At 32.8% G+C, this 20,050-nt stretch overlaps 1 protein-coding gene across 1 annotated transcript in view; it reads left to right on the top strand.

Moving 5' to 3' along the window:
* The first annotated feature begins 8,151 nt into the window (after positions 1–8,151).
* LOC106760553 (clustered mitochondria protein) overlaps positions 8,152–20,050 on the top strand; it is a 16,426-nt gene continuing 4,527 nt past the window's right edge. The window contains exons 1-20 of the mRNA XM_022780253.1: positions 8,152–8,371; positions 8,958–9,195; positions 10,691–10,752; positions 11,000–11,189; positions 11,264–11,404; positions 11,497–11,653; positions 11,742–11,935; positions 12,028–12,129; positions 13,377–13,512; positions 13,630–13,758; positions 14,156–14,543; positions 15,154–15,258; positions 15,513–15,631; positions 15,953–16,061; positions 16,143–16,358; positions 17,068–17,202; positions 17,371–17,541; positions 17,660–17,746; positions 18,875–19,009; positions 19,097–19,252. Coding sequence (XP_022635974.1) covers positions 8,967–9,195; positions 10,691–10,752; positions 11,000–11,189; positions 11,264–11,404; positions 11,497–11,653; positions 11,742–11,935; positions 12,028–12,129; positions 13,377–13,512; positions 13,630–13,758; positions 14,156–14,543; positions 15,154–15,258; positions 15,513–15,631; positions 15,953–16,061; positions 16,143–16,358; positions 17,068–17,202; positions 17,371–17,541; positions 17,660–17,746; positions 18,875–19,009; positions 19,097–19,252 — 2,961 coding nt within the window. The 5' untranslated portion in view covers positions 8,152–8,371; positions 8,958–8,966. The remainder of the gene's footprint in view (positions 8,372–8,957; positions 9,196–10,690; positions 10,753–10,999; positions 11,190–11,263; positions 11,405–11,496; positions 11,654–11,741; positions 11,936–12,027; positions 12,130–13,376; positions 13,513–13,629; positions 13,759–14,155; positions 14,544–15,153; positions 15,259–15,512; positions 15,632–15,952; positions 16,062–16,142; positions 16,359–17,067; positions 17,203–17,370; positions 17,542–17,659; positions 17,747–18,874; positions 19,010–19,096; positions 19,253–20,050) is intronic.

Genomic DNA, 20,050 nt, shown 5'->3' with positions numbered 1-20,050 from the left:
TGAGTGAATTAAGGAGCAATTTTATATCTACTATTATCATGTAAAATTCATATAGCAATAAATAGTGTGCTTAAAAGAAAAGAAGAAAGGGATTAGAAAAAAAAATAATTTATAATGTTTCTGTTTGATGACGTATAAATTAGAAGAAAATAATATCTCTTTCTTTAACTATAAACATTGAACCAGCTTATGCAGGCTTTCAGATATTGAACATCAGAAGGTTGATTGTTGTCTTGAATTTCTTACGTTTTCATTTGTTGAATATGTGAGACTGAAAAACTTTGCAGGAATCCTTGTACAACATAGGTCGGCTGTTTATTATGAGAAAGTGATTGGTATTCACCAGAAAGACTATCCAATGAGAATCCAGATGTCATTCAAAATCATAAACCTGGTTACTACTGCTACCTTCACTTTTATTTTTCTTTGGATAAATCAATATAATTCTATTAATATTTAAACTTCTACTTTGAATAAGATAGTTTAATTTTAAAAGTAAATAAACGTTAAATCTGTAGTATTGAACTTTATAAAAAAAATTAATTTTAAGCATTTAATAATTTAAAATATAAATATTGACATTTTTATATGAAGATTAATAGATAAAAAAATTATACAAAACAGAAAATGGAAAGTGTAAAGAGAAGTGAAAGAGATAAAAGTAAAAAAGAAAGAGAAAAAATAGGAATATAGAAGCAAAAAGAAACGAGAGAAGATAGAATAAAGAAGGTATAGAGTCGGAAAGAACGGAAAAGCATACGGGACACTAAATATCATATAGAAGAGAAGATATACACTTGAGAGAGAAGAGTTTCTTATATATTTGAGAAATTTTAATTAAATTTTTATTAGTGTTGTTAAAAGGGGTCACTCAATTCCGTTTAGTATGAATTGATCACTTAGTGAACTAATCTTAATTCATTTATTAGTGAGTCAGAACTACGGGTTGGTGTGTAAACGGATTTGTTCACTAACAAATTTCATTCCAAACTTAGAGTGTTTAGTTAGTTTTGAAAATAGAAAACATAAATAATTTTTTGAAGCAAAAAAATAATAAATATTTTTTTATAAAAATAATTAAATTTTAATAAAATAAAATTAGGTAAGTGGATTGATGGTTCAACCCGGTCCAGCACGGGTTCAATTTAGATGAACCGGGTTTAAATGAACTGGGTTAAAATCTGACCCGTATAAAAAAATACAATTTTTTCAAACCCAACCCGACCCGAATCTGTGGTGGGTTGGGTTGATCCGCGAATTGTGACCTATTTGGACAATTTTAATTTTTATTGTTAACTTTTCAAAACGTGTAATTTTATAATTATGAAAATATAAAATTATCAAAATTACAAGTTGTATAATTAAACAAGGTGATGAGATAATAAAAGAGTGATATAATCAATTAATAAAAAAAAATTAAATGAAAGAAAGTCAATTGAAAAATATGATGTTTTTTAATATAGATCATAAAAATTAAATAAGAATTTAATCCAAAGTTTGAAAGTTTAAACTTAAGTTTTGTAATTAAGAATTCATTGCAGGATTTTGTAGCACAATTATCTCATAAATACAACCTAAATATAACTTAAACTTACACTATAAACATAAATATTTATTAAAGATAATTTGAAATAATATTTTTATTTTTGTTCAAAGTTATTATGCATTAATATTTATATTTGTTCTTTGATACGGTACAATTGTTGGTGACATCACAACAATATAATATAACTTATTTAAATAAAGTCATAAATCAATTATATATAAGAATTCTTCGGCTTGAGCGAAAATAGGATAAAAAAAAGTTCATTTGAGCTTCATTTTAGGTTGAATGAAAAAATTGACTTGAAAGAAAACGAGACAGTTTTGGATCTTTTCTTATTTGAGAGAAAATATCAGAAAAACTAACTTGAAAAGTAAAATTAATACATTTCAAAATTATTTTCAAAAGCAATTTAAATCAAATAATTTCTAAACAGTTCAATTAAGTAACTCAAATAATGATTTATTTAAACATTATTATTTATTTATTTCGAATTATTATTTATTTATTTCGAAACAATCTTAATCTCTTCACTCAAAGTATACATGTTTAAACTTTTATCAAAGGGACTTAGAACAAGATATTTAAACATAACTAAAATGTCAGTATGTACTAAAACAAGTTGAAATGATAACTTTTTCTTAGCTCATCTCACTATGAAAAGTAAGAAAAAGTTCATATATAATAAAAATATTTGAAAACTTGATCAGATAAAAAACTTCCAATAGATAAAAGAAAAAAAATATGGGATGGAGAGGTGCGATATCATATAAAATAAAAGAAAATTGACATTTTATAATTATTAGTATATAAATGAAAATTTTAAACATTTGTTAAAAATATTTGACATGGATATATTAAAATAAATATTTTTTAAAATCAGTATAACTAACACAAACTTTAAAAAAATAGACAAAAAGAATGAAATTACCTTAAATTTGAGAAATAAAAAAAAAATTATATTTATTTCTTCACAACCTTATAGATTACATACTCTTGAAGTTGTAAGATTTACGGTATTCATGATTTTGATTTATCTAAGTTTATGTATTTATAATGAAATTGATTTCGCCACTCTTATATGTATTTTATTTTATTATTTTTTATGATTTTTTTTATATATTGCAAATTATTTATTCAAGTCTAGGTAGTTGGACCTTGTTGTTGTACAATGATACAAAGAAAATAAAAATATACTCTTAAGAGGTTATATTGTCAATAAAAGAAAATAAAGATCTTCCGTACTCGTAGATGAATATTGAGAATCCGTTATTAGGAATAACTTTCCTTACATAGAGGTAGATAAATTATCCGAATTTACACTTGTACTTTATATATTATAAGTTTTGGGTGTAGTGTTAAATGTTCCTTTAAAGTAATTTTATGGTACTTACATTTTGTTATTATATTTTTTTTAAGGTTAAACTATTTCCATATTTCGGGTTCATTTTTATTTTTTTTCTAATTGAGTTTTTAAAAGTAAAAAATTGAAACAATTGACTCTCTATCGTTAAATTGGGTTAATGGATTAACTTTGAGGTGATTTGTTAATGCGAGTTGTAATAACTTAATAATGTGGGTCTTAGGTGAAAAATGGTTAATTAAAAAATTAGAAAAAAAAAGAGTTTCTCAAATCTGAAATCAATGAGGAACTTCCACGTGTGTCACCCAAAATTAGGATTTTTACAAATTAGGAAAAGATTTCATGCTTGCATTGTCACGCGAAGTGAACATGGAGGCAGGTGCTTGTTGCGACATTGCCTGAGATTCTCCACCGTGGTGGCATGATTTGAGGGTTTTACCTTTTGATTTCTTGTAGGGTTCACGGTCTCACGAGGTTCCTTGTTTGATTCCAACGCATGGACATTGTTCAAGAAGATGTTAGAGGAAGATGGTCGCGCTTATGTGATTTGGGTTTTCTTTTTCTATGTACGGAATCATGATGAAGACGAAGGAGATTCTTTTAATGATTCGTGATATGGTGTTTGCGATTTGGGTGATGGCATGAGGGAGTTTTTGCGATTAGGGATTTGCAGCTACCAGAGATGGTGGAAGTTTTGACGTGAATTAGGGGGTTTTTGTTATGGTTTTTTGTAGGTTTAATGGAGGTGGCTAGCGAAGGAGTAGCTCGCGAAGAAGATGATGACGACGCGATGGTGGGTTGCATTTTTGGATGGCGCCATGGAGGCTTTGCGCGAAGGAACGTTTTGAGGAGACTTTGTGATTTTGCTTCGCTTTTATGGGTTCTTGGTTGCTTCTGGTTTAGTTCTTTTGTAGGTTGGAGAAGACGATGGCCATGGAAGATGGTTTGCAGCATGGTGGTTGTTGTTAGTTGCGATTTTGGGTTTTGACTTGCATGTTTTGGGTTTTTTGGTTTTTTCCTGCGAAGACGAAAGACGATCTTCTACATTGTGCAAACTCGGTTAGTGATGAGGGAGATCGCGACAGGGTTTTTGGGTAATGGAGATGGAGGCGTGGTTGCTTGTGCGATGATAGAGAAACCTTTTTCTTTTAATCTTTTAATTAAAAATTTTCCACGTCAAATTGACAACTCGTGAGAAAGTTAATCCTTGTAACCTAATTTAACGGCAGGGAGCCAATTGCTTAAATTTTTAACTTTTAGGGACTCAATTGGAAAAAAAAAATGAACCTATTTGAGAAAACCCAATAGAGATAGGGAATGTGGAAGTGGTTTAAATTTTTTTGTATTAAGGTATTCTATTTGAGGGTAATGAACGAATATGCCATGGTCGAGAGAACTCAAAGTTAAACTTCTTTTTTGTGTATTTATGCTTCTTCACTGACTTGCTCATGCGTGTACCTTTCGAGAATTTTCAAGTCGAGGTCTTGTGGGAGTTGAATGTTTCTCCCACTCAGCTTCATCCAAATGCATGGGCAGTCATGCAAGCGTTCAAGATATTATGCAAGGCTTTGGCCTTAACCTCTACCCTAACCTTGTTTCTCCATCATTATTGCACCCATCTGGTTGCCCAAAAAGGATGGGTGTCTCTAATAAGTGAATCCGATAGGAACCTTTTCCAACTATTTTCTACTTCTTATAAGGGCTTTAAGAGAGTTTTTCAAGATTGCTATCACGACCAAGGGTTGTAAGTTGTTTTCTAATGGGGATGATCAGCCAAAATTTCCCTTGTTTTACACCCATAATTCCGCTTGGTCAGATCCCTAGGAAGAGACTACGATGACGCTCGGGGAATGTTTTGCCTTTGGGATCTTAGAAAAGCTTCCCCATAAACTCCCGACCAAAGAATTTATGAAGTGTTTCCATGGTAAGTTGTTAACTTCAAAGTTCCACGAGTGATTTTAATATATAACAATTAAGTCATTATCAATTTCAGACACCATTTGCAGCTACTTATTGTTTCCGTACCTAAAAGTTATTGTTCGTGGTTCTACTCATTGCACAAGTCTCCTTCCAAACATCTGAAACAAGTAGTTGATTAGTAAGAACCTCAATGTTTGGACTTTCTTTGTTATATATATGAATGCTGAAGCCTTTTTTTTGTATAGCTCTATTGGAGCACTATGATGTTGGTTGGGAGATCAACTGCTAACAGTAGAAAGCTTGCATGGATTTCTTTCAAGGTTTGATACATGCTAAAGCCATACTTTCTTATAGTTGTTTTGCTTTAATGATTTTCAGTAACTATTTACAATTGTGATGATATATTGTAGTGTAACAGACATAGTAGGTCATATGAGTGCAGATACTACGTAATGTATTGGATGGTCCACATTATTCGTGGTCATATCACAACAGGCCGGGAAACGGTAATATTTAAATTTAATGAATTTTTATTTTCTCCATCATTTGGAATTCATATACACTATTTAATATCAACTGTCTTGTGCAGAGATTCAAGACTTCTGCTCCACTTCCTGAGAAGCCACTTACATTCATGAGAAAGGCCCTTGCAAAACATTTAGTTATATTATATAATAGTTCATAGTTATTAGATGTAAAATACATTAGAACATGTTGATTTATAGTTATTACACTTTATACATTATGTGATGTGAATATTGACTTTTGTGTTGAATCTGTGTTGTTATGATATTGTTTGATATGTAGGTATGTTTTTGTGATAGTGGATATCACAAAAGCAGACTTGCTAATAAAAAAAATTGCAGGAGAATAGGTCTTGGTTGTGGCAAAAACCGAGGTAGAAAGCCTGCCTATGGCCTCGGTTCAGCCACAACCGATGCCAAAGGTTACACAAGAATTAAAAAAAAAAAAAACAGGGCTTTGGCAATGGTTCAAGCTAGAACTACTGCCATATCCTCACCTTACTACCTTGGTTGAACTGAGGTAATAACCCCTCCCCCCCTTTTTTCTCTTCTTTATTACTTCGGTTGCTGAAGAACCAAGATAGTAGCCTTCAGGATATTACCTCGGTTGGAACCGAGGCCAAAAGTCCCCTACCTTTTTACCTCGTCCGTATATGTCTCAGTTCGAAAACTGAAACGTATTGTAAAAAACAACTGTTGTCGTTTTCCTTCGCTGCACTAGTGCCTTTCTATATGTTGAAGACTATTTTTTTTCATATTACAATTTTCATAAGAAGGTGCACATTTTGAGTTGATTTTATTATCATATTGCTTGCCAATCCACCATGATAGTTTTTCATGTCAAATTGACACCTTACAAAACAAGAGAAACCATATAGTGAGATTTGTTTACTTTGTTGGTTCATTACCATTTGTAAATAATTAATTTTGGTTAATGAAAAATGTATTACTAGCAATTATATTTTATCAGCTATGTAATTCTTCGTATTCGTGTAAGGTTACTAATGTCAAATGTAAAATCCTGAAACTCACTTTAGAAATCTACAAAGATTGGTCAAGGATAAACACAACTTTGTTATGATAAAGGCTTAAATGAAGGAGACCATCTTTTATTCCAAATGGAGAGCCAAAGAAGAGATTTAAATATTAAAGTTTTTTGGTTTGTGAATAAACGTACTTTATTTTTTTATTGTTCTTCAAATTTGGAGTTTGCTTTTATTAAAGTGAAGAAGGAAGAATAAACATAAATAATCTAAACATTGTTTAATTCACAACTTCATCTAAAAGTTAATTCTGATGTGATGGAAAAGGACAAAAAATTATAACAACTTAACAAAGAGTAATAATGCAATGAAAAATCAATCCTCGTTCTTGCGAGAATATGTGAGAAGCACCAAACAAATAGAACAAAAACAGAATCCAAAACACAAAGAGACGCCAACAATTTTTAACGTGGAAAACCCCTTAATACAAGGGTAAAAATCACGAGTTTTTCAAACCAAAGAAAAATCTACTATGATCAATAATAGGGTACAAAAGAGTCTCCTATAACAACACCAAATGTTGTTTTCCATCAGCCAAATTTAACTAAGCATAAATGCTTATAAATGAGAACAAAGAAGATGCAAATTTCCAAAATAGGATTGTTGATGTGGGACCGATTTCTCCCAAACTAGACTTTCAATTGATGATCCGAATGTTCAGAATGAAGAAACATACGTCCGAAACCCATTGTTCAAAAATCAGTCCGATCCAACGGTGAACGACATCACAATGATAAAACCACTAGTACAAGTTTAGGGATATGCAGAAAAGACTTTCTCTCTTTCTTTTCCTCTCACTTGACTTTTTTCTCTTTTCAAATGACTTTAATGTATCATACTAATATGATCCATCTCTATTGAATCTAGTAAAACATAATAGTTCACATTATTTAGACCTATTCTCCACATAGAAAGGAAACTCAATAATCCAACACTATGATTTATATTTGATGTGTGTTGTTTTCTTATTAATTCATTGATAAGTTGTTGAATAAATTTATTAATTTGTATAATAAATTCAATTTATTGTTGACTCAGTTTTTGAAGATTATTGTTCCAATATTTCATTTATTATTCAAGTCATTATCAATTTACTATGAATATTATATTATAAACGTCTAAAAATAAATATGAAATATACTCATATTAACTATTATTTTAATTGATTTTACTTTTATTTCATTTAAATATATTATTTAATATATATTGCATTTATTTTTAATAATAATTAAATCAGTTTAAATTTAATTAAGAGTGCTTTTTCTTAAAGGAATTGTTTATAGGTCTCCAAAATTACTAATTTTACATTTTAATTAAAATAAATAAAAATGTTGTACTATTGGCTAGAATGTTAAACAGATTTCGTAATATGTACCCATCTTTTCTTTCTACATTACTAGGTACCTTTTTTAGTTCACTCATAGTCTCCTTTGACTATCGTTTTTATTTCAAAATGTATTTCTTTCTTAATAAATCGGTTTCCAATTAAAAGAGAAACGTATTATCTAATGTATATTAGATTTATTTTTAATAATAATTAAAATAGTTTAAATTTAATTAATCGGAAAAATTAAAAAACAAAAAATATAAGTTAAAAAAAATCAGATATTAAGGTTTTCTTTTAATTTTATATTATTTTTGTCATAAAAAAAATATGAAAGAGAAGAAATAGGTAAGATATTTAAAACAGTTGGAGTATAAGTGAAAAACATACCTTACATAAAATATTTTTAACAATCAAGGCCCAAGCCCGCTAATTATTACTCATTCATTTTGCACTGTTTCTCTCTCACAAGGAAGAAGCCGCCTCAGCCACTGCTTCTTGGTTTCTCTCGCTCTACCAAACCTCAAAAACCTTTTCTTTTCAAAACCTTCTAAAACCCTTTTTTTCTTTTCTTATTTCTATGCAACATCTTAACTAATTGGCATTTCACGTTTAATTGTTTCGGCTCACTGGTAACACGCCTTCTTTCATCTGGTAACAAGTGTTCTTTCATCATATTTTTCTTCCCTTATTGATAAAAAGTAAAATAAAATTATAAGAGTGTCTAATTTTCTGAACTTGCATTTTAGATTTGATGATATTTGTTGTGTGGGTTCTTTTGGGAATAGAAGAGATAATGAAGGTTGTTGTGGTCGTAGTTATATTATTTTGAATTCATATTTCATATTTTTTACGTGATTCTTATGGGAATCAGCTACCAGAAATGGAACTCACGTGATATGTGGTTCTGTCTGTGTTTAAAAGTTGAGACTTTTCAATATTTTTATCTGATTATGGATTTTATATTTTGTTGGGGCTTTAACTTTGTTTAGAAATTCTGTTTTTGAAAGTTTTGAGACATTTTGGCATTAGTTGTTTGTGTTAGCATGTTTTATTGTCTATGGAATTGTGGAGCTTATATCTATGGTGGTTTGCATCCTTTTCAATTAGGCAGATTGATTTTGTGGGATGATTGTTGTGGTTTGCTTGTTTTGACGTTTGTACCTTAATTTACTTACTTTATTGTTTTTTTATTCTTTTATTTTTTTGTGGTATGTTGACATGGATGTTTGGATTTCAGAAAGAGGAAATGGCTGGAAAATCAAGCAAGGGGAGGAACAAAAAAGGGTCTCAACATGCTTCTAGTACTTCAGAACCAGCAGTCCATTCTGATTTTCCTGTGAAGAATAACCTGGAAGGCACTTCAGAATCTGCAAAAGCTGATGTGGCTGAAGCTGAAGCAATTGTTGATTCTGTTGGTGCCAATCCAGAGTTGAAAGAACATGAAACAACAACTGAAGGGAGCCAACAAAAGCAAGGTGAGATGGGCTAGGGAAGAACTTGTATTGCTTATAGGTATAGTGACATTATAGTATAGTAATTGGACTTAGAATACATTAGCTTATTTCTATTAAAAAAGATATATAAAAGTATTAAGAGATAAAAGAAGTTACATTCAAATTACATTAATGAAAAAGTATTTAAGAACATAAACCATAATTGAATAAAATATCTATAATTAGTGTAAAATGGTATGAAACAAAACAAATGATGAAACACCAATCATTAAAACAACTTTATGTGCCGAATACGACAAATCGCATATTGCTTTTTCTTGTTGGGTTGCTCTCCCAATTGCCTAACTACATTGTGACCTCAGTTGCGGTTATTTGTGTAATATTATGGTTATGTGCAATTTAAACTCCCAAGTTGTTATAAAACTATTATGGCTGCTACAATGTGGCGATTTTGGACACCTGCCATCAGTTATTTGCTGCTGTATAGTGCTATCCCAAAGGCACCCATCATGCCACGTGCTGTGGCACCCATTATGTAACTCCCCTTCATTTTCCGGGTTACGTCACATACTTTAAAACATATCTTTACCGTTATTTCCTTTTGTTTTTCCCCTCCCTCCTTCCATTTCTTTCTTTTTCTATGCTTATTCTTCATTTATTTATATCTTCCTAATATTCTTTTATTTTTTCTTGTTCATTCAATTCAATGTTTTTGATCTCTTTCTTCTTTAATTCAGAATTTATTTCTTTGTTTATTGGATTTCCAAATCATGTTGTTCCTATTCTTATCTTACCAAATCCAGCTTAATCTGACTGGATGTACACAACAGGGCCCTTTAGTTCTGCAGTGAGGTACTGCATTTGCAGGTCCTAGCAGGATGAAATTGCAGCCATAACAACTATCGTGCTCTAGGGAGGCAAATTTCCTATTTTTGTCTTACTGAATCCAGCTTTATCTGACTGGATTTACACAATAGGGCCCTTTAGGTCTATTGTTGACGCCATTCTTGCTTAGTGATCTGAATTGCTTTGACAAAGCATTGCTTACAATTACAGGGGTTGAGTGTTCACTAGTCAATTTTTGTTTGTGTTGTCTGTGTTTCTAGTAACTACTTCTGAACGTTTTTTGTTTTTTTAATTGCTATACTCATAATTTAGTTAATGTTGAAATTATGTTTTCTAGTTTTTCTATCCTATCTTGTTCTTTTCCATCACTCTCACAATACTTTTTTTTTCTTCCTACGGTTTATAATTTAAAATAACTAAAATCATCTGTAAATAATGTGAATTCTGCCAACTTCATATGAATTTACTATTGATTAGGTGATTGTGCAAGTTTTATCATGTTTTGTGCTATGCATTATGTTTGATAATTTTGGTTGTGCAATTGCAGTTGTTTAGTCTTCTATTAAAAATATTGGTAATTTAGTCAAATTTATTTCATTCCTTTTGTTAATGGATATACTAAGACTTCAATTTCATTTTATGACCAATATTTGGTAAAATTATTGTGCAGGTGATCTTCAACTTTACCCTGTTTCTGTTAAAACACAAACTGGGGAGAAACTTGAGCTTCAGGTCAGTTAACTTAATTTGTGAAGCTTTTGCTTGTTACTACTATATCACAACACATTAAGGGAAACTGAATGATCAAGCGGTTCCAAGATGATCATGATGGAGATCTGACTATTTCCTTTTATTCTCGTTGATGTAAAATTGTTTGAACATTTAACTATTAATAATATCATGTTTACATGTGCTACTATTTCACCTGAAGAAAAACTGAGGAATTAAGCTTCTTCTAACTTGTATAAGCGATTCACAGTTGAATCCTGGAGATTCTGTTATGGATGTACGACAGTTCCTCCTTGATGCTCCTGAGACGTGTTTTATCACATGCTATGATTTACTGTTGCATACCAAGGATGCATCAACTCATCACCTGGAAGATTATAATGAAATTTCTGAAGTAGCTGATATTACTACTGGTGGTTGCTCCTTGGAAATGGTCCCAGGTATGTTAACCAACTTTGGGTACTTTTGATGATTAAACAATGGTGGATTACAATATGATAAATCCTCTTTGCAGCATTTTATGATGATCGATCTATAAGGGCCCATGTTCACCGTTCAAGGGAGTTGCTTTCCCTTTCTAATCTCCATGCTTCACTATCAACATCGCTTGCCCTACAGAATGAGATAGCACAAAATAAAGCTGCAAATTCTGCAGGTATGGGATAATTTGTTGCTATAATCTGTTTATTTGATAATTCCAGTAGGTATGTGATAGTTACTAGAGTGCTGCATTTCCTGGAATATCAGATACCTTGAAACCTGAAGTTCCTGAGCTCGATGGACTTGGTTATATGGAGGACATCTCTGGTTCATTGGGTAATTTGTTATCTTCCCCATTGAAGGATATTAAATGCGTAGAGAGCATAGTGTTTTCATCCTTCAACCCTCCTCCGAGCTATAGAAGGTATCCTAAGACGCATCCTCTTCAGTTAATGCAATTTCATTGGCTTGCTTTGTTTATATGCATGAGTCTGTTCTGTGGTTGCTTGTAGGCTTCTTGGAGATTTGATTTATTTGGATGTGATCACTCTTGAGGGTAATAAATTTTGTATTACGGGAAGTACAAAAATGTTTTATGTCAACTCGAGCTCAGCAAACACTCTTGACCCAAGGCAAAGTAAAGCTACTTTTGAAGCAACAAATCTTGTTGCTCTCTTACAAAAGATTAGCCCTAAGTTCAAAAAAGGTAGTGAAGTGTGATAACTTATTGTTTAGGGCTTAAATCTCTGAGAAGTTTGCTTTGAAACCCAGAACTTAACTTTTTGTCTAATTTTGAAGCTTTCCGGGAAGTACTGGAGGGTAGAGCAGCTGCCCATCCTTTTGAAAATGTGCAATCTTTGTTGCCACCTAATTCTTGGCTTGGGTTATACCCTGTTCCTGGTGAGCTTAGCCTCTGGCATTTTTGTTTCATCAACATTAGTTTTAAATTCTTTATGTTGTAGTATTTTCTTTATCTGATTTGATGATATTGTTGCTTTTACTTTAGTTCTTGATGATGTATTTTTCTTATTTGTTTTGTGAGAGCACATTGTTATTAAACATCTTTCTATTAACACATCTGGTCAGGTAGTTTTCATGCACCTTTGTTATCATTTACCATATCAGAAGTGAGGCAAATTATTGTCACGTATTCAAGAACTATTTTGTTACAAGTTGTAACAATGATCAAAACAGAAGGAAACAAGTAGTGACGGTTAGAGTAATACCAAAAAACCTAAATTATTATCAAGGACTTAATTTAAATAGAATTATTGGAGATCTCACATCAAGTAGAGATATGACCAAATTATAATATATAAGTGGAGTACAAACTTTGACTTACAAGTCATTTTTATGAAGTTAAGTTAGGCTTAAAGTTCAATTTCTAAAATGCTATTAGAGCTTTTCAAGGACTTACCCTGGTTAGATTTGTTGGACCTATTGTGCTATCCAATATCAAGCCCCCTATTCCCACTCTTGATGTCCTTGGCATGTGGGTGGGTGTTGGAAATTCCATTGACTAAGATATGGTTAAATTTTAATACATAAGTGTGGTGCAAACCATACTAAACTAGTTTTGTGAGGTTGATTAAGACTTAAAATNTAGACTTGATTTTTGATAGAACACAGAAGTTAATTGACCTGTGCAGCTGTTGCAGCCTAGAGGGAAGACTTTTATTTTGTTCGTTTGTTATTATGTCCTACTTGATTTGGAAGCCAATTTTAAAATGTCATGAAATTATAGGAGTCCTTGAAATGAGGTTCCTAATATCTGGATCTCAGACTGGATTGACGTATTTGTAATTTGCATTGGGGTGTTAGCATACCACAGACGTCCATTGACTAAGATATGGTTAAATTTTAATACATAAGTGTGGTGCAAACCATACTAAACTAGTTTTGTGAGGTTGATTAAGACTTAAAATATAGACTTGATTTTTGATAGAACACAGAAGTTAATTGACCTGTGCAGCTGTTGCAGCCTAGAGGGAAGACTTTTATTTTGTTCGTTTGTTATTATGTCCTACTTGATTTGGAAGCCAATTTTAAAATGTCATGAAATTATAGGAGTCCTTGAAATGAGGTTCCTAATATCTGGATCTCAGACTGGATTGACGTATTTGTAATTTGCATTGGGGTGTTAGCAGACCACAGACGTGATGCAGCCCGGGCTGAGAATGCTTTGACTCTTCTTTATGGCAATGAGCCAATTGGCATGCAAAGAGACTGGAATGAAGAGCTGCAGTCCTGTAGAGAATTTCCTCGTACAACCGCACAGGAGAGGTGTCTTTATCTATCATTTATATGGATGGATTTGGATTTGATCCTGTTCTTTAGTTTGGTGAAGAGATATTATCATTAAATATCTACGTTTCTTGGGTGATTTGTTTATTGGTGTAGGATTTTGCGGGATAGGGCACTTTATAAAGTGACATCAGACTTTGTTGATGCAGCTATTAATGGTGCAGTTGGAGTGATCAGTGGCTGCATTCCTCCAATAAACCCAACTGACCCTGAATGTTTTCACATGTAAGTGTGTCTTTCGAATCCTGAAACTTCACTTTATAGAAATTGTAAATAGCTATTCTTGTATTCTAATAAAATAATATAATTTTAGGATGTTGAAAAGTAATGTCTAGAGGAAGTTGCATGTTACATTTTTCTTCTCTGGGGTTAGGAATGAGGGAACATAAGATTACTTATTCCCTGGTCCATAAATTTTTTAGTCGTGTTGTGAAAAGCATCTTCATGATGTGGCTCTCACGTTGGTAAATGATGCAATATTATTTGTTTATTAATTTGGTTTAGATTGTCGTTGTCATAGATCATATACTCGCTCTCATTTTGATTGTGCCCCTTTACACATATGGGTTTTCCTGTGTAGTTAAAAGCCTTTTGGCTCATTTTGCGTGGGTTTTGGTGACAGGTATGTACACAACAATATATTCTTTAGTTTTGCTATTGATGCTGACCTTGAGAAGCTATCAAAGAAATGTGTGGATTCTAATTCAAAAACTTGGAGCTCTGGCACTTTGCAAAGTTCTTCTGATAAAGCTTCCATCCCACTTCATGGAGAAACTCAGGTTCCTAATGGAGGAAAAGATATTGGTTCAAGTTCAGNTGATCTTAATGGCACAGAAACCACTCAAGATGCTTCTCCAGAAGCTCAGCTGGCTGAGAATGAGCANGCCACGTATGCTTCTGCAAACAATGATTTGAAGGGAACAAAGGCTTACCAAGAAGCCGATGTTGCTGGACTTTATAATCTTGCTATGGCTATAATTGACTACAGGGGGCATAGAGTGGTAGCTCAGGTTTGTAATGAAGCTCAAATTTACCTATGGCGGACTTGACTTTCTGTTTTTACATGAAAGTGTTGTTATAGTTTAATCAATTTGCTATTGGTCTATGCTTGTCTAAAAGGCAAGATATGGCTGTTCAGTGTTTCAACCCATCCATTTTTTTTTTGATTTTTTGTTCTAAAAATATTTTGTGGTGCAACTTAATGAATTAATGCTTGTCAAAATAGCTTCAAAATGCTGAGAAAACGAATAAGGACATGCTGAACTGTCTCAAGAAGGTTAAAAACATGGCAAGACTTTTCAATTTCTTATTTCTATTAGTTTGTAGGACGAACATATGTTGTATATATTATTTACTTTATTATTATCTACGAAGTGATTAGTTTCTATTCATTTCAACCAAAATATATTTTGAATATTTTTAATAGGTGACCCTTTATATTCTGAGTATTGTAAAGTGTGCAGGATAATTGTATGATATATGCCAAATTGCTTTCTATNATTAATGATTTTGGAGTGGTTATACGTATTAGATTTGTAGTTAAATTTGCATTAATTTAATTTTGAAATTTGAAACCCTGTATATCCTTATTCTCAAATTAAATTGTATATTGTGCTGCAGAGTGTATTACCGGGCATTCTTCAAGGGGACAAGTCAGACTCTCTCTTGTATGGCTCTGTCGACAATGGAAAGAAAATTTGCTGGAGTGAAGATTTTCATTCTAAGGTAAAGAAGAAGGGTGTAGCCATTTAAGTTTAGTTAGAGTGTCTAATTTGAATTTGAAGCATCTCCTGATTTGTGTGAAATTAAATNGTAAGAAAATTGGTTGGTAGGGGAAAAATTAAGTATTTTTTAGATTGCATGATCTGTAAACTAAGATGTATTGTTTTATTTTACACTAATAGGTGTTGGGATTTTTTAAAATTGAATTATCTGTACAATAAGATGGCTTTTTTTTTATTCTCTGATTTTGTTAATAGGTGTCAGAGGCTGCCAAACGCCTTCATTTGAAGGAACATTCAGTCCTTGACGGATCTGGAAATGTTTTCAAATTAGCTGCACCTGTGGAGTGCAAGGGCATCGTTGGTGGTGATGACCGGTAATTATTTGGGTTTGTTATTTTCAGTTTGTGTACTTTGGNGATATGATGTCTACAGAATTCCTAATGCATAGTTTCAAAGGCATAATTTTTTACTGCAGGAAGATTTAGATTTTACCGTTACTAATCAATTCTGGCTATTTTTTTCCATATGTAATTCATTGTCCAATGTGTTATAATTATTGAATGCAAGTAGATTGAAGTTAATTCAAAGATGATATCTGTTGCAACTTTCCCAATTTTTTGTTTTAAAACTCATATTTGTTTGTATAGCATGTCGTGCTAATGCACTGATGCTTTGCTCTGTTTAAACAAAATCAGACACTACCTTCTTGANTTGTTGAGGGTAACTCCTCGTGATGCCAACTATACTGGGCCTGGTTCTCGATTTTGTATCTTGAGGCCGGAATTAATTACTGCCTTTTGCCAGGTAAGCACACTATATTGTNAAGGATGTTTGGGGTTTTGTGTTTTTAGTTTTTCATAGCTGACTGGCTCTTTGTGTGAACAGGCCCAAGTAGCGGAGGCATTGAAACCTACCAAGGTGAATTCTGAAGAGNCTGACAATTTGGTCACTGATTCCGGAAAGGCAACTGATTCTGACCAGCTGGTAAATGATTCCCAAGCAGCTGTTGATTCTGATCAGCTGGTGAATGATTCCCCAAATGCTGCTGATGCTGACACACTGGTGAACCATTCCCAAAATATTGCAGATGCTTACAAGCCAGTAAGTGCAATAGTAGTGGAATGGATATTAGTCCTTCACTAATTATGCTGAAGTATTTTTTATTTTTTATCTAAGATTCATTGAAATTTTTAATTTCAGAAATAATTACATTTAAGAGGAGTAAATATAGTGCAGTTTCCTAACCATATCCGATAAGCACTATGTATGAATTTGAACATACATGTACCATAGTTTTAGTGCAGCAAATACAATTCCAAATGCACACAATAGCCTCTGTTGTAGCATATAACTCATCTCGGTATGCAGAAGACTTGTTCCCAACATATATTCTGAAAAGAAAGTACTTGTTTGAGGTTCATATTTGGTACAAGAATGACTCCTTTGCTTGTGCATCAATTTGAGCATTCAATTAATATATGCCCGGTATTTCTAACATGGAAGATTACTGTTGTAATGGAAAAGCAGAAGCATTNGTTTTGGTATTTTTGTTTGTTCTCCTTTTACGATTGTTTCTTTATCTTATTCATCGTGTGTTTTAAAAGGGTAACTGAACATATATGACCCTACCATTGGCTATTATGAAAAATTATTGCGCTTTTGTACTCGATTATTTATCTGGTTGAATGCAATGCTGGAAGGGTATTGTGTTTCAATTATTTGACTGATTATTAGCTTATGGCTGGTGGGAATCTTCTTGGTGATGAAGTTCCAATAATTAAATTGCATGTCCTTTACTTGCTTTCTGCAGGATTCAATAGACGAAAAAAAAACTGAGGATGTAAAAGAATTTGCTTCTNTGACTGCCAAAGCCTCTGACGGTAGTGAGGATATTGTTTTTAATCCTAACGTCTTCACTGAATTCAAACTTGCTGGGAGCCCAGAGGTTTTTTTCCTTCTTATTTTCCCTTTTCTGTGTCTAAATACGACTTTACTTCCCATCTATGGAAACATGTGTTTGTCCCATTGTTTCTCTATTGTGATTGCTCGTGATGAAACCATAATGCTCTTGGCACAGTATTCTTACATTACACCTTTTTATCACATTCACCAGGAAATAGCAGCTGATGAAGATAATGTTAGAAAAGNTGGTCAATATCTTATTGATGTTGCACTTCCAAAGTTTATACAAGATCTATGTACACTTGAAGTTTCACCAATGGATGGCCAGACATTAACTGAAGCACTGCATGCTCATGGAATTAATGTTCGCTNTATTGGCAAAGTACGCCCCATGTATTTTGGTCAATATTGAATTATCTTCTATTTANATATGATGGTGATTTGCTTATAGACTTTTGATAATTCTTATATTGTTTCTGATTGCGCATTTTTTCATGAAGGTGGCTGGAGGGACTAAACATCTACNTCATCTGTGGGATCTTTGCAACAATGAGATCGTTGTTAGATCTGCCAAGCATATTATCAAGGTGAGAAAAGCTAGCTTACTTTAAGCACTTCATTCTGTGGGGGCAAACATTGTGCCTGAATCATGCAAGAATTGCATTTACATATGGTTCCAAAGTATGGGTTTTTGTTCGANATGGTTTGGATCCTTGCTACCCTCTTCTTATATAGAGCGTGGTTTTCAGGGATTGATTTTCTCGTTTTCAATGAAAACTGAAGGGAAGGGTCAAAGCATTAATTCATTATTAATGGAATATAAAACTAAAAAAATAGTATTGTTTTTGTTGAACATTTCACATGCACTAGATATATNACCAAATNATAGTATATANGTGGAGGTAATCCTGACCACACACACCAGTTTGGTAAGATTCAGTTAGCAATTAAATTTACATTCTAAGATGATATCATGGTTTGTGTTTGCAATTTTTGTTCTGCCTATTAGGCTGCCCACTATTGGGCCACCGTTGGATCAGATNAAAAATTTTAGTCCCGTGAGATGTCTTGTCCTCGTTGTGAGAGAGATGCATTAGAGATGATCTTACATCAACTAGAGATATGATCAAACTATAGTTAGCAAGTCGGTTTTGTAGCATTGAAGTAGGGGCTTTAATGAACATTCCAAGAGGTTTAAAAGTCATGCTNTTTTGGAAGTTTCTAAGGTGGCTCCCTTTCTTTTTGCTATGCTAGGATTTAGTGATGTTTTTTAGAGGGACTGAACTTTGCAGTCTCTATCATGTCTTGAAAATTAAATTTGTTATAGTACAATTGTTTAGCTATATAATGGGTTATTTGATCTAAAAAAGCTATCATCTAAATGTTTGTAATTGCCCTATTACGTGAATAAATGTTTTATACCATTTCTAATTATTGATCACAGATCTTATGTTTCATGATTTGAATTCTGATTTGATATCCATGATTATATTACTTATGAGTACATTAGGTTTATTGCCAGTTGTATATTGTATCTTTTGTACTNATTTACTGTGCANGTCTTATTCATGTTTTTAATGGATAAATGTATTATTCTTGCTATACTGAAACANGATAGATGTTGACACATCAGAATAGACAACATACCATGAAAATAACTAGCAAATCCACTTGCATTCATCAATGATATTTGAGATCGTTCATGTCATATGCAGGATTTATTGAGGGAGACAGAGGACCATGATCTTGCACCAGCTGTATCTCATTTCTTAAACTGCCTATTTGGAAGCTGTCAAGCTCCCAGTGGCAAAGCTATCACCAATAGCGCTCAGTCCAAAACTCCTAAAAAGGTATGTTGTTTATGGTTCATTGTCAATGCTTTGAACTTTTCTTCTCCTTTTAGGGTAAAAATATTGTTTTCCTGGCTTATTCTACAGGAACATGCTGGGCAACGGTCTCCAGGAAAACATTCCAAAGGGCAAGCTCGATGGAAAGGCAGGGCTTCATTAAGAAAGGCTCAACCTTTGTACATGAGTATCAGCTCGGAAGCTCTTTGGTCAGACATCCAAGAATTTGCCTTGGTTAAGTACAAGGTATCAGCTATTTCCTAACCTAAATAGGTGTTTCATTTCCATTTAAAATGAGTCAGAAAGTAAGTACATTTTGTTATTTTAGCTATTTTTTGTTGAATGAGTGCTAGCCTTGGCACAAGAGTAAGGATGTAGGATTGTNAGCTGTGACCTGGAGGTCCGGTGCTCAAATCTTGGAAAAAACTCCTTTGTACATGCAGGGGTAAGGCTGCATACATATACCCTTCTGAGACCCTACTAGAATGGGGAAAACTGTTTTTTGAAGCCACCAATTGTATGTATCTTTTATAGCTTGCCTTTCTTAATATTTTCTTCTCTTTGGTCAACCCTGTAGTTTTGTATTGTGGCTTATAGTCACAGTTACGAAGACTTCCAAAACCTNGATATTGCAAAACCATTGTTGGTAAATGAAACCTTTGTGGCTGTAATTAATTACGGGTCAATCCACTTAGATTAAGTTGCTTAGTGCCGCATGAAGATTCTCCTTTTAACTNTTTTAGTTGAATTAATGATGTGACTATATATATCCAAANTACTACACTGTACTCAGTAATAAATTGTTCTAGCTGTGTGAATTGTACAACTTGACACTGCACCATTTAATTAGTTAGTTAGCCTAATGCTGCAACTACTCGTCTATATGCTCTGGAACAAGCAAATGGTTAATCANTTTCCCAGTTGAAGGTCTATGATTCGTTCTGCCTCTTATCCCATCTCAGTTTCTCATCAAATTCAATTTTCTTGTACTATACGGTTGTTTTGCTAACTATATCTCTATTATATGTAGTCTAAACAGCTATG

The sequence above is a fragment of the Vigna radiata genome, chromosome 5, assembly GCF_000741045.1.
Source record: "Vigna radiata var. radiata cultivar VC1973A chromosome 5, Vradiata_ver6, whole genome shotgun sequence".
NCBI lineage: Eukaryota > Viridiplantae > Streptophyta > Magnoliopsida > Fabales > Fabaceae > Vigna > Vigna radiata.
The sequence above is the reverse complement of the archived record's forward strand: the minus strand, read 5'-3'. Positions and strand labels throughout refer to the sequence as shown.